Here is a 12,176-nt window from a genome sequence, read left to right as displayed (position 1 = left end):
AGAATGTGGCCTCATGAAAGAGCATGCATTCAGGGCAGTTAACAGCTCTATTCATATAATACAGACCTGCAGCCAAGCAAATGGCACATTTAATGTGCATGGCACACTTAATACAGTGGTCTGTTTAATGTTTTGAGCCTTTCAGTTCCTTCAAGTGGGTTTCCCAGAATCCCCTTAATTCAGAGGCTGAAAACCACCTCTAGATATGGCATAAAGTATTCTTCAGTTGGAACAAAGTCCCACCTAGAAAAACATACAGAAGATCTACATATATATACATGTGTATGTTTGTATATGTTATCTCTGGTAGTAGGGTGATGCGTGATTTGCACCCTTCCATCATTTTTTCTGATTTTTTGAATTAAAATAAGCACTTATGACTGTTTTTTTGAGATGGAGTCTCTCGCTCTTGTTGCCCAGGCTGGAGTGCAGTGGCACGATCTCGGCTCACTGCAACCTCCCCCTTCCTGGGTTCAAGCAATTCTCCTGCCTCAGCCTCCTGAGTAGCTGGGATTACAGGCACCCGCCACCACGCCTGGCTAATTTTTGTATTTTTAGTAGAGATGGGGATTCACCATGTTGGCCAGGCTGTTCTCAAACTCCTGATCTCCTGATCTACCCACCTTGGCTTCCCAAAGTGCTAGGATTACAGGCATGAGCCACCACGTCCAGCCACACTTATGACTTTTATAAAGAGAACAATCTCATGTTGGCCTCAAAGCAAGCAATGTCTGAAAGTGTCTTTGAGAGAAGCATGATTAGGTAGATGCAGGGAGTATATAGACATTTCTGTCTGTGCTTCTGTTGCCTCTTCCCTTCCCCTCATTGCTCATCATGCCATATTCTGGCCAGGTCTTAACTGCCTCAAAAGGGGCCTATTCTTCTCACCAAATTTTGGGCTTAGCAAAATCTTCAGGTCATCTAGTCTAGCCCCTGATGGGAAGGCTGAATTCTGTTTATCCTATTTATCTACATTACGTGTCACACCACAGGCACTGAGGAAATGGTACAAACTTACTAGAAGTTCAGGAAATTGTACTTCATCTTGGTTTTAAGGAGTAATTAATCTCCTACCATTTGGTTCCATAAACGTGGGTGTGACAGAGGAGGGGAGGAAGAGCAGCTGTGAGCCTGCAAGTCCCTATAGAAATCCTTTTCCCTCTGATTCTTATTCTCAGATTTTCTTACCTAGGGAATTTTTTTTTTCCTTTCCTGTCCCAGGGATCTTTCTTTCATCAAGGTGATAAACGTGGGCCAGCGATTTTTAGTCAACAGAGTCCAGGACTACATCCAGAGCAAGATAGTCTACTACCTCATGAATATCCACGTCCAGCCTCGCACCATTTACCTTTGCCGGCATGGAGAAAGCGAGTTCAATCTCTTGGGGAAGATTGGGGGTGACTCTGGCCTCTCGGTGCGGGGAAAGCAGGTGAGTAATTATTCAGCACACTGGATTTTCTATGAGTAATTATTCAGCACACTGGATTTTCTAGGCTTAGAGTTAGAAGGGCATGGCTGAGGTCATATATTTTATCTCCTTACTTAAATCCCATTTGGACGTAGGCTGTGGTTTCATAGTCAGGCAAGTGCTCAAGGTGTGTTCTTGCTCACTGCGTCTAGCTCTGTGTTAAAGAGTAGATAACTTTGACCCATTTCTGCTGTGATCATTCAACCATCAGATATTCATTGGGCACAACTTGTATACTTAGCAATGTACAGGGTGCTCCAGTTAAAGTTCATTTCCTTTTGGGTTTATATTAACTATGTAGCACCTTATGGATTTTGACCATGGTTATGCACGTTGTCCCTTACAGGCCAAGTTAGCAGGCTTTGTGTATGTGTGTGTTGAGTGTGTGTGTGTGTGTGTGTCTGTGTGTTTTCTTTTTACCCTTAATTTTCATGTTTAAACCCCAGTTTGCCCAAGCTCTAAGGAAATTTCTGGAGGAACAGGAAATAACAGACCTCAAAGTGTGGACAAGCCAGTTGAAGAGGACCATACAGACTGCTGAATCTCTCGGGGTGCCCTATGAGCAGTGGAAGATTCTGAATGAGATTGATGCTGTGAGTAGGAAGCTCTGAAGGCCCAGAAAAGCCAACAAGAGTCTCGTCTTCAGGCAGGAACTCTCAGAAGTCACTATTTAGACAGTTTTATCTAGGAAACTACAACCAACAAGTAAAAACTCTGAGGAAGCTGACTCTATGGCCAGCCCGGGGGCTCAGGGAGGACAATTGCACCCCTAATCAGGGGTTTCCTGCCTGATTCAGTACCTGTGCCAATCATGGGACCCAAACCAATTTTTGAGCCAGCCTTTCTGGCACCTGGGGAAAGTAGGGCTAACAAGGACTCATTTTGTTCCTTTGTATATTTGCCTCCTGGGAAAAATAAATAGCTAACAACCCACTTCTTTGCTTTCTGCTTAGATCATTTGGTCAGCTATTCAGGAAAAGTTTTTCCCAAAATTTCTCTTGGCTTTCTCTCTTCTTGAGTACAAAAGTAGACACTTCTTTCTTTCTTTTTTTTTTTTTTTTTTGTGAGACGGAGTCTCGCTCTGTGGCCCAGGCTGGAGTGCAGTGGCGTGATCTTGGCTCACTGCAACCTCCGCCTCCTGGGTTCAAGCAATTCTCTCCCTCAGCCTCCCGAGTAGCTGAGATTATAGGCATCTGCCACCACGCCTGGCTAATTTTTGTAGTTTTAGGGGAGATGGGGTTTCACCATCTTGGCCAGGCTGGTCTTGAACTCCTGACCTTGTGATCCACCCGCCTTGGCCACCCAAAGTGTTGGGATTACAGGCATGAGCCACTGTGCCCGGCCGACATTTCTTTTTCTTTCCTTCCTTCTACCCTTTTATTTTTCATGCAAGGTCTCCAGTCCCTTCAGTTTCCCTCCTTCTCTGCTTCCTGTTCCTTTTAGCCTCTTGACTTTCTTGACCTGTAAGTTCCCCCCAGTAGTAGGAGAATGTGGTAGCTTGAGCTAGAGAAGTTGCCTCTTTCCGGCAGTGGTCCTCACCCGGTGAGTCACAGACACTCTGTGACACTCTGGTCACAGGCAGCTGCAATACATGAAAGGACCCAGCACAGTGCCTGGCACGTACTAAGAAACTAGCATTCTTCAATGTCATCTTCCTTATTTGGGATGGGGCTGGTGTGGTACAGTCTATCTCTTCAAGCCAGCTTCAAGTGGCTTTTTGCAGGGTGTGTGTGAAGAGATGACCTATGCAGAGATTGAGAAACGGTACCCAGAAGAGTTTGCACTTCGAGATCAAGAGAAGTATCTGTATCGATATCCTGGTGGGGAGGTAAGATGCCCCTGTCATGTGAAGTGACTGCCTAGACCCTTGCTGAGTGTTTAACTTTAATTTGGGGGAAGGATTGAATGTGATTTGGAGGGTCTAGGCATCATTTATCTTCCTTCCCTTGGGTCATTTTGGTTTCATTCAGCTTAGACAATCGAATGCCTCATTAATTGTTAAGATTCCCAGGGATAAGGGTGACAAGGCATCCTCTGTTCAGTATGTTTTAGAATCAACACAATCATTTTTACTTCTTTTTTTCCTTGTACTCTCTCAATCCCACCCCCACATAAGTAAGTGGAGTCACCAAGTAAATATATGGGATAGGAATTATTTCCCTATCATCTTGAGTGTTTTAGGCTATTTCCTTGTCTAAGTGGTTTCCATACTCTAGGGATGTGTGAGGCAAAAGTAAATAAAACTGAATGGCAGAGGTACAGGAAACCCCTAGGAGTCTCTTGTCTCACTGCCTGTATTAATCTGTGGGAAGAAAAAACACACACACACAGGTTGAACTCACACTTCGTCTTCTTAACCTGTAGTTTTCTTGGTCTAAATATTGCTTTTGAAAGATCTGAGTTTTCTCAAGAGATACCAGGGCTGGGGGCAGTTAGCAGGTGATGTAAACTCACTGAGCCTCCAGAAGGAAAGCCAGCTGAGGAAGAAGAAATGGCCCTTAGTCTCCAAGGTCCAGCCACTGACTTGGCTGCCAGCTTGCACCTGGGCTCCTGCCAGTCTGCCCCATTTCCCTCCACAGTCATACCAGGACCTGGTGCAGCGGCTGGAGCCTGTCATCATGGAGCTGGAACGTCAGGGCAATGTCCTCGTCATCTCCCACCAGGCTGTCATGCGCTGCCTCCTGGCCTACTTCTTGGATAAGGGCGCAGGTGCCTTTGAGGGAGGGGCTGGGAGACACATCCAGTGGGAGAGGGCTGGACTTGCAGTGGCACCAGGATTCCTGGGAAACAGACCTCCCTGTCTCCGCTCAAATTAGAGTACTTTCTCCAGACAGCAGTGTGGGGCTCCCAGCAGCCACTGAGTCAATGACTTGCTGAGTTCACTCTGCTGCTACGAAAGCTTCCAATGGAGAGTGGCTGCTGCTGGTGCTCCTTGATCCTGCCTGGCTCAAGGGCCAGTGTCATGCTGACACTCCTGGCAGCATCAGGACAGTGGTTGAATATTCCCAGCCTGCCACGCTGCCTACTAGGAGGGTGGTATCTTAGGAGCAGCAGTTGTTTCTGGGTAACGGCAGTAAGAAGGTGCCGTTGACTTCTTCCATACTTCACTTCCCAATCTTCGGGAGCTCCTGGGAAGCCTGCATTGTGGATGCTGAGCTCAGCATCCTGAGCTGCTGGGAAGCTGTTGTGGTCAGACCTTATTGGCCTTTGCTGTACCCAGGTGACCCCCTTCCATTGGGCTCTCTGGCTACAATACTTCCTGTTTTTGCCTGCATGGAAGGATCTAAGATGGCCTTTTTTCCTGCCTTAGCCACTCAGAAGTTTGGGTGGCTTTGTGGTCTGGGGTTTAAGGGAGGAGTTGTACAACTCTAAGAGGTGGTCAAAGTAAGGGAAACTCATTATGAGCTCTGTAGATTCTTTCTTCCACTAACTTGACCTTACTCCATAATACTAAGAGACTTCCTTCGCCTGGTCTTTCTGTTTTCAGATGAGCTACCATACTTGAGATGCCCTCTCCATACCATCTTCAAACTTACTCCTGTGGCCTATGGTAACTATGCACATAGGGGCTGACGGGAGCTGGGAATTGAGGAAGGTCAGAATTTTCTCTGAAGTTTGTCTAGAGTTCAGCTTCATTATCCCTATATACCAGGGAAGCTCCATCAGTGCCTTCTGTTTTGAAAGGGATGTATGCATGACTGTGTGTATTGCAGAATGCGTACATTCCTTTGTGGTATACTTTCCCATAACTAAGGAATTTTCCATTGAACCTTTTTCTTTAAGTCCTCTCTTTCCTCTGTTTTCTCAGGGTGCAAAGTGGAAACAATTAAACTTAACGTGGAGGCTGTGAACACGCACCGTGACAAGCCAACTGTAAGTATTTTCCCACGATGAACACACCAGTTTCCCTGCCACCTTGAGTCTTTGAAGCTTTGACATCAAGAGTCTGGGGTTTCTTTTATGTACAAAAGGGAAACAGATTCAGAACTTACGTCCAAACGTAGTTTGCTACGTCTGAAACTGATGTTGGAATTATTTTTTTTTTAAATTAGTACCCCTTTCATGAGTCTTAACCTTGAATGTTGGCTCCTGGAAATCCAATTAAATATGGAAAGTGTTTGGCTGAAGTGAAATGCAAATTACTACCCCCCTCCAACCCCAAGTGTCCCTTTAGAAAGCAGAGTCCAGAGGAGCCTATAAGGTGGGGGTCAAGAGGTGTAGGTTTGTTCCTAGGTCTGTCCCTGGTAATCTGTGTGGTCTTCAATAAGCCCCTTCCTTTCTTTGGGTCTTTTTCCTGCTTTGGAATGTTATGCTTAAGGAGCTTCTCCCTTTTAGCCCCCTGATGCTAGGAGGCCAGGCCATGGGCCATGCCCTGTGAGGGACCCTGTGTGCAGAGGAGCAGCAGTGAGGGAAGCTGTTGTGGTTACAAGCGCATTATTAACCTGTATGAGTGAGCTTTTGGCTTGGCTTTCATTTGTGTGGTGTCACTCCATTTCCAATCAGAACAACTTCCCCAAGAACCAAACCCCTGTAAGGATGAGAAGGAACAGCTTTACGCCTCTGTCCAGTTCGAATACAATAAGGCGTCCAAGAAATTACAGTGTTGGGAGCCGGCCCCTCAAGCCCCTCAGCCCTCTCCGTGCCCAGGACATGCAAGAAGGGGCCGACTAGCCGAAGACCCAAGTCAGCATTCCGGTGGTGTAACTGTGTGTTTCCCTCCAGCCCTGGCCTCCTGCCCTTGTCACTAATCACCAAGGAGTCATTAACTTCCTCCCTCTACGCCCACCCCTGACACTTCACCATTAATCTTAACACAGAACATGAGGTTATGTGTTTATAGGACAACTTAGGCTGTTCTTCAGTTTGAAACATCTTTTCACCCAGGGGCAAGTTAGCAAATTGAGTCTTTTAGGACAGATTCTCAGATGGGATGATCTGGAGGAGGAAAAAGATACACTCCCTTGGGGCTGAGCATGCCCCACACTCTTGGATCTTCTCTCTGTTCCCTGGTGTCTTCACTAATGTCCTCATGTTGGTGAAGTGTTGGGGGATGGAGGGCGGGTGAGCAGTTGGGGGACAAAAAGTCTATTTTTCCTTCACTTTTGTCTCTTCAATGTGTGTTTTCCTCACACTCCTTACCTGACTGCTTTCTTCCCCCACTTTCATGTCCCCTCTGGATTGTCCAGTGTAATGCATGGCATTGTGGTGTCTGTCTAGGAAGGAAGGGGTGATTGACAAGAGACAAGTCTGGCCCAGTTGATGCTTTCTGCAGAGGGTCTAAATGGATCTGGACTGGAGGAGTCTTTCCTTTCCTTTCTCCCTTCCTCTCCAGCCAGGTCCTGCAAGGGCCAGCCCAGGCTACAGAACATCCACAGAATATTCTGGAGCTTGCAAGTAGACATAGGGTGAGAGTTCTTGCCTCCTTTCATGAGAAACAGTCCTAAGTCTTCGATGCCCTGGGGGATTCTGGCTCTGAGCATGTGGGAAATGTCTTGGTTTTTATTTTTAATTTAGAGTCAGGCCTGGGTCTTTTGAGGTCTGCAGAGTGGGGTTTAGGAGAGTAGGGGGGGCTCTAGCTCTTGCAGGGCTCTTAGAGAGCAGTCATGTCTTTTCTCCCATGGCTCTCAGGTTCTTTGCCAATCACAGCAACTTTTCCTGCCAAAGCCAGTATCCTCTGGGGCTGTTTAGAAGGGCAGTTAGATTCAGGAGTCACCACTGATGTTTGAGTTGCTCAAGGCAAGAGGCAGAGAAGAGTTCACTAAAACTGCTTATTTTTGAATAATTTCAGCACACTGTCCTTAAGAAGAAAGAAACATCAAAACAAAATAGTTTTTACATGAGCATTTTTTTTCCCAAATGTGGAAAAGCTTGATGATGAATTTAATCTCTCTCATTGGAGTATTCTTTTGTTCATAAAGAGAAACTATCTCATCTTGATGTCCAGAGAAGTCCTTGGAACCCTGTGGGATCTAGCTCGTAACTGTTTGTATTTCTCTATTCACTTCTGTCATTTCATTTTCTTTGTAGGGTTAAACAGAAAATCTTTAGGGAAGAAATTCTTAGCCCCTTGATGACCATGATGGCTTATTCTCTTTCCCAATTTTGCATGCAAAATGTACAAATATATGTATGTTTTTCTGAGAGGCAAGTTTAGGGTTCTCATGGGATTTTAAAAAGAGATAGGTGACTCCCCACCTTAAAGTTATCTGCTGGTCTTTTAGAGGTAACCAGTGAGAAGGAGTTAGCTATTTTCCAAGGGTGTTTTCATTTGGTAATGGAAGACTTTTTGCTGTGGTTCTCATCCAGGAGTATTCCTTAGAATCCCCTTTAGAATTGTTGAATCATAAACATGCCTGTGTCCACCTTATGCTTAATACTGACTCAGAATCTCTGGGATCTGGGTCTGGACATGCATGTATTTAAGTAGCTTCCCGGATGATTCTGATTCATAGCTCGGGTTAAGAACTCCACCTTAGGAAGTTAGGTGGAAAAATACTGGATAGTAGTTTCTCAGACAAAAGTGTCAGCCTAGGAATTCTGAATTCCTCATAGTCCTGAAAGGACAGTTCTTTGGGTTTGATGTTTGAGCAGATCATAATGTTAAATGATATAACCCCCTGGAAGGCAGGCTGCTGTGTTTTAGAGGGTTATTCTAGGTTCTAGTCCCATCTTTAACCCTTTACATTGCTGAGTGATGTGGAACAAATCACTGAATTAAATAATTGTCTCTAGATAGCAGCTGGGGATTTTAAGCACCCTGGAGAGAGGTGCAGACCCTGCAGGATGATAAAGGTTGTCATCACTGGCAACTGACTCCTGACCCTGAGTCCTTTACTCGTATGTCCCAAGTAGGATACCATAGCCAGCTTCTAAAGGCTGCTTACCTAGATTCTTCTCAAAATTGTGTCCAAGATGTTAAGTAACCTGCTATTCCTGTTTAGTGGTTACATAACATGTACTTAGTGTCTTTGTGGAGCTTTGGGCTGGTGGGGGCAGGGATAGGGGAAAGATAAACAGAAGTAGAAGAAAAGGTCCTTGTCCAGAGGAAGGTTATTTTAAGAGACAGGACATGTAATTTATAACAAATGGACATTTGCAATATAGCAACAGTCTGAGTCTAGAAGTGTTCAACCATCACATCGCTTCTCCTGACTTTTCTGTTGTCCTATGGCTATGAGACTACAAGGATTGGGGGATGGGGATGCCCCCACCACCACCAGTGTGAGAATGAGATATGGTTGGGGAGGCGTGTTTGGCACTTTTACAAGGTTGCATTGTCCACATTTGCTTGGATGGTGGCATCTGTAGCCCAAATGGGCATTCAGTCTTTTCTTCTGCTGTGAGGTGAGAGTAATTCAGACCTAATGAATGAGAAGAGGGAGCACTTTGATCCACAGACTTTGGATTAACACTGTACCCACTCTTAGCAAAAGGGGACTTCTCTAACAAGCTAGCATTGTGTTAACCTGTCATTAACCCAGCATTAGAGACAGGTCACTGGGATGTTCATTCTGGCTCTCAGCCTGCCGTTATTTCCCCACTCTCCCCTGTGCTAGTTCGCTTTCTCCAGAAGACGAGCTGAGGTGGTCTTAGCCTCAGATAGGACATGAGAAATTGGAATTTGGCAAGCAAGGGCTTCAGCATCCTTTAGTTTCTAAAGCAAGATCCCTTCAGAGAAGTCTAGCAGGAAGAAGCCAGGAGAATGTAGAATGGAAAAGAGCTCTTACTCCAAATTTTAGAGAAGTTTCAGCTCTACTTCTCATCTTTTCTCTCCTGGTCTTACTTGAATGCATGTTGGTAATCTGTATACATTACTATGACTGTGTCTATCACAAGTCCTACAAAATAAAAATGGACTTAAAAGTACTCTCTGCTGAGGCTGTAAGTTTTGTTTTGTGAGAAATAGGTAAAGACATTAGCATTTAATCTACTGGAATAAGCTGGTTGCTGTGGCTTATACCTGTAGTCCCAGATACTTGGGAGGCTGAGGCAGGAGAATCACTTGAGACCAGCCTGGGCAATATAGTGAGACCTCACCTCTAAAAAAGTTTTTTATAAATTTACTTGTCTAAAGTGGGGAAAGGGAAATTATTCTGTTTTCTTATTCTTGCTTCAAGACTATGACAGATTTGAAAGATAATTCTAAAGCAGATTTAGAGAACCTACTTCTCTTCTTATCTCCTAATCCCTAAATTGTAATTTAGCTCTTATCTGTATTGTTGTTTTGTTTTGGTAAAGGGATGATTTTTACATTGAGTTTTAAAGTAGAATAAGAAAAGCTTCTAAAAACTTGCATTGTGCTAGGGATCTGCCCTATATCTTTGCCTCTGGTGTTTCGTTGTTGTTGTTATTGTTTGTTTGTTTCCAAAGAAGTTGGAGTTAAGGACACAATATATGTGTACCCCTAGACTGAATGGGTGAGTATTCCATATGAGGATCTGGGTAATCCTCTTTGCAACCCACATTTGGTCTTCAGAGACCCTGGCATTTTGAAGAAACATATGATATAGCTGTTTGGAAATAAATTCATCTATGTTACTTTTTTTTTTCTTTTTTTTTTTTTTTGTGAGCAGGAGATCTTAATTGACAGAAACTCATTGGTGGTTGGAGTGGCCAATGGGCAAGGGAAAAAGTATCCAGTAATCAGAAGAATTGTATCTGGGTTATGTAATCTTATGCACATTCCATTGTCTTTGCCAAGCCCAGAAGCCATGTTGTGTTCATTGTTAAGAAATTTGATAGATTTACCCAGCTTTTCTATGTATTTTGACTTATTGAAAATATGTAACAACTGAGTCAGGTTGCAACACTGGTGGGGTAGAATCGACTTTCCCTGAAGGTGACACAGATATCAGAATTGTGTCCAGGGATTTAATTTAGACCCATACTGTCCAGGAGACTGTCTCTAGTTGGAGCTCTGTGCTGACTGACTGACAGACAGACTTTAGTGTCTGTGTGCTGACTGACAGACAGACTTTAGTGTCTGTGTGCTGACTGACAGACTCTAGTAGTGTCTATATGTTGACCAACTGATAGACTAGTAGGATCTGTGTGCTGATTGACTCTAGTAGGATCTGTTTGTCACTGACAGACTGTAGTAGTGTCTGTGTGCTGACTGATAGATAGACTATAGTAAAATTTGGGTGTTGCCTGACTAACGGTCTAGGGTCTGTAAGCTGACAGTCTGCCTGCTTTCTGATTGTATCCATTGAAGTGTATGTACATTATGGTAATTCTCTGTCTATTAAATGTGTCTAACAAAGAAAGGAATTAAGCACTCCACATGTTTTCTTTATAGGGGAGTTCTGTACACTATGATTTTAAATAGATATTTCTTATATAGTCGTGGCCAAATTCTCATTATTTTGTACAAGATAAAGGTTATGCATCACTTTTATGGTATTTTGTGAACTCAGCTAAGGGAATGCCTGTTCAGAGCCTGGAGTTGTTACCTTTACTTGAAGCCATCTCATCCAGTCCCCTGCTTTAGGGCAGGACTTCAGTTCCACTGTTCGTTTCTGAAGCTTCTGTGTCCCCAGCTTATCCTGTTCTGGAATGTTGTATTCCATTGGACAGGACTGCTATTTTTAGTCAGCCATGCATTTGGATTTTACGCTTAATCTAGTTAGTAAAAATGAGAAGAAAATTTGGCATTTAAAAATTGATTTTAAGGGTTGGCAAAAGTATTTTTTCCAGTAAGCCTTTCACTGGATATCTGTGACCAATATTTACCTACGCAATGTTTTTGTATCTGAATTGCTTATGTACGTTTTTTATTATATTGACCTAACAAGAAGATCAACTTATGCTGGTATGGTGATGGTTTTGCTATGGCAAAATCAAAGGGCTGATCATACATGGTGCCCTTTGGGAAGGGGGATGGTGTGGGGCTGAGCACCTCTGTGTTGAATGGGAATGGGTCAGATTGGGAAGCCTAGGAAGAGAGTTCTACTGTAGATTTCCTAGGCACTGCTCTGTTGAAATAGGAACATAAGTCTTTAGCAACATTCTGATTTAATCGGGTGACACTGATAACAAAGTATGCCACTCAGATCCATTTAAAGTGTGCATAACTGTATTTGAAATGTGTTTTTGTGTGCGTGTGTGTAGAATGGGTAAATAAAATTGTTGAGTAACTTGAACCTATCAGAAGGCTTCTGGGTTTTTTGTTTAGTATTTTCAGTTGTGTTTCCCATCCCTTCCCCACCGCTAAAACTTTGCCTCATGCTGCACAAGGATTCAGACTCAGACGAGCCAACAGAAGTTCGCACTGTAATTGAAGACCATGGTGTAGCCATGGCTCTCTTCTGCCACCTTCTGGGGAAGACAGGAAGAACATTATGGAAAGCACATGAACTTCAATAGTTGTGTGTTCCTGTTGGCACTTATGCAAGAATTAAGAAACAATTACATTTCACTGCACTGTGCAGTATTCCCATTAGCAACATGTAACTCATATTATGTATTATAAAGAAAACTTTTGGAGATTTTTTAGCACTTAGTGGACTGTTGTTCCTAAAATGTGATTTGCCCATTTCTAAAGAGATTATGGTCAAGGGTATAAAACAGCATTTAATTTTTTTTGAGACAGGAAATACAGATAGGGTTGTTTTACCATTCTCATGCCTTATTCCTTGTTACCTTAACGAAGACCAGAAGCTCATTAGAAATGCAGAATCCCAGGCCCCATCCCAGACCTCCAGAGTCA

At 43.8% G+C, this 12,176-nt stretch overlaps 1 protein-coding gene across 8 annotated transcripts in view; it reads left to right on the top strand.

Annotated features, from left to right (window-relative positions):
• The window catches only part of PFKFB2 (6-phosphofructo-2-kinase/fructose-2,6-biphosphatase 2), a 28,658-nt gene that overhangs the window by 13,905 nt on the left and 2,577 nt on the right, over positions 1–12,176 (top strand). For 3 of the 8 annotated variants that reach the window (XM_055108831.2, XM_003822903.5, XM_055108830.2), the window contains exons 9-14: positions 1,222–1,429; positions 1,915–2,061; positions 3,192–3,296; positions 4,048–4,177; positions 4,956–5,018; positions 5,277–5,341. In XM_055108831.2, coding sequence (XP_054964806.1) covers positions 1,222–1,429; positions 1,915–2,061; positions 3,192–3,296; positions 4,048–4,177; positions 4,956–5,018; positions 5,277–5,341 — 718 coding nt within the window. Of the gene's footprint in view, positions 1–1,221; positions 1,430–1,914; positions 2,062–3,191; positions 3,297–4,047; positions 4,178–4,955; positions 5,019–5,276; positions 5,342–5,971; positions 11,615–12,176 lie in introns of those variants that run through there. The other 5 variants (XM_008976516.4, XM_008976517.4, XM_055108828.2 and 2 more) reach the window with 4 other exon arrangements.

Source organism: Pan paniscus, chromosome 1 (assembly GCF_029289425.2).
Source record: "Pan paniscus chromosome 1, NHGRI_mPanPan1-v2.0_pri, whole genome shotgun sequence".
In the NCBI taxonomy this organism is placed as follows: Eukaryota; Metazoa; Chordata; class Mammalia; order Primates; family Hominidae; genus Pan; species Pan paniscus.
The sequence above is the reverse complement of the archived record's forward strand: the minus strand, read 5'-3'. Positions and strand labels throughout refer to the sequence as shown.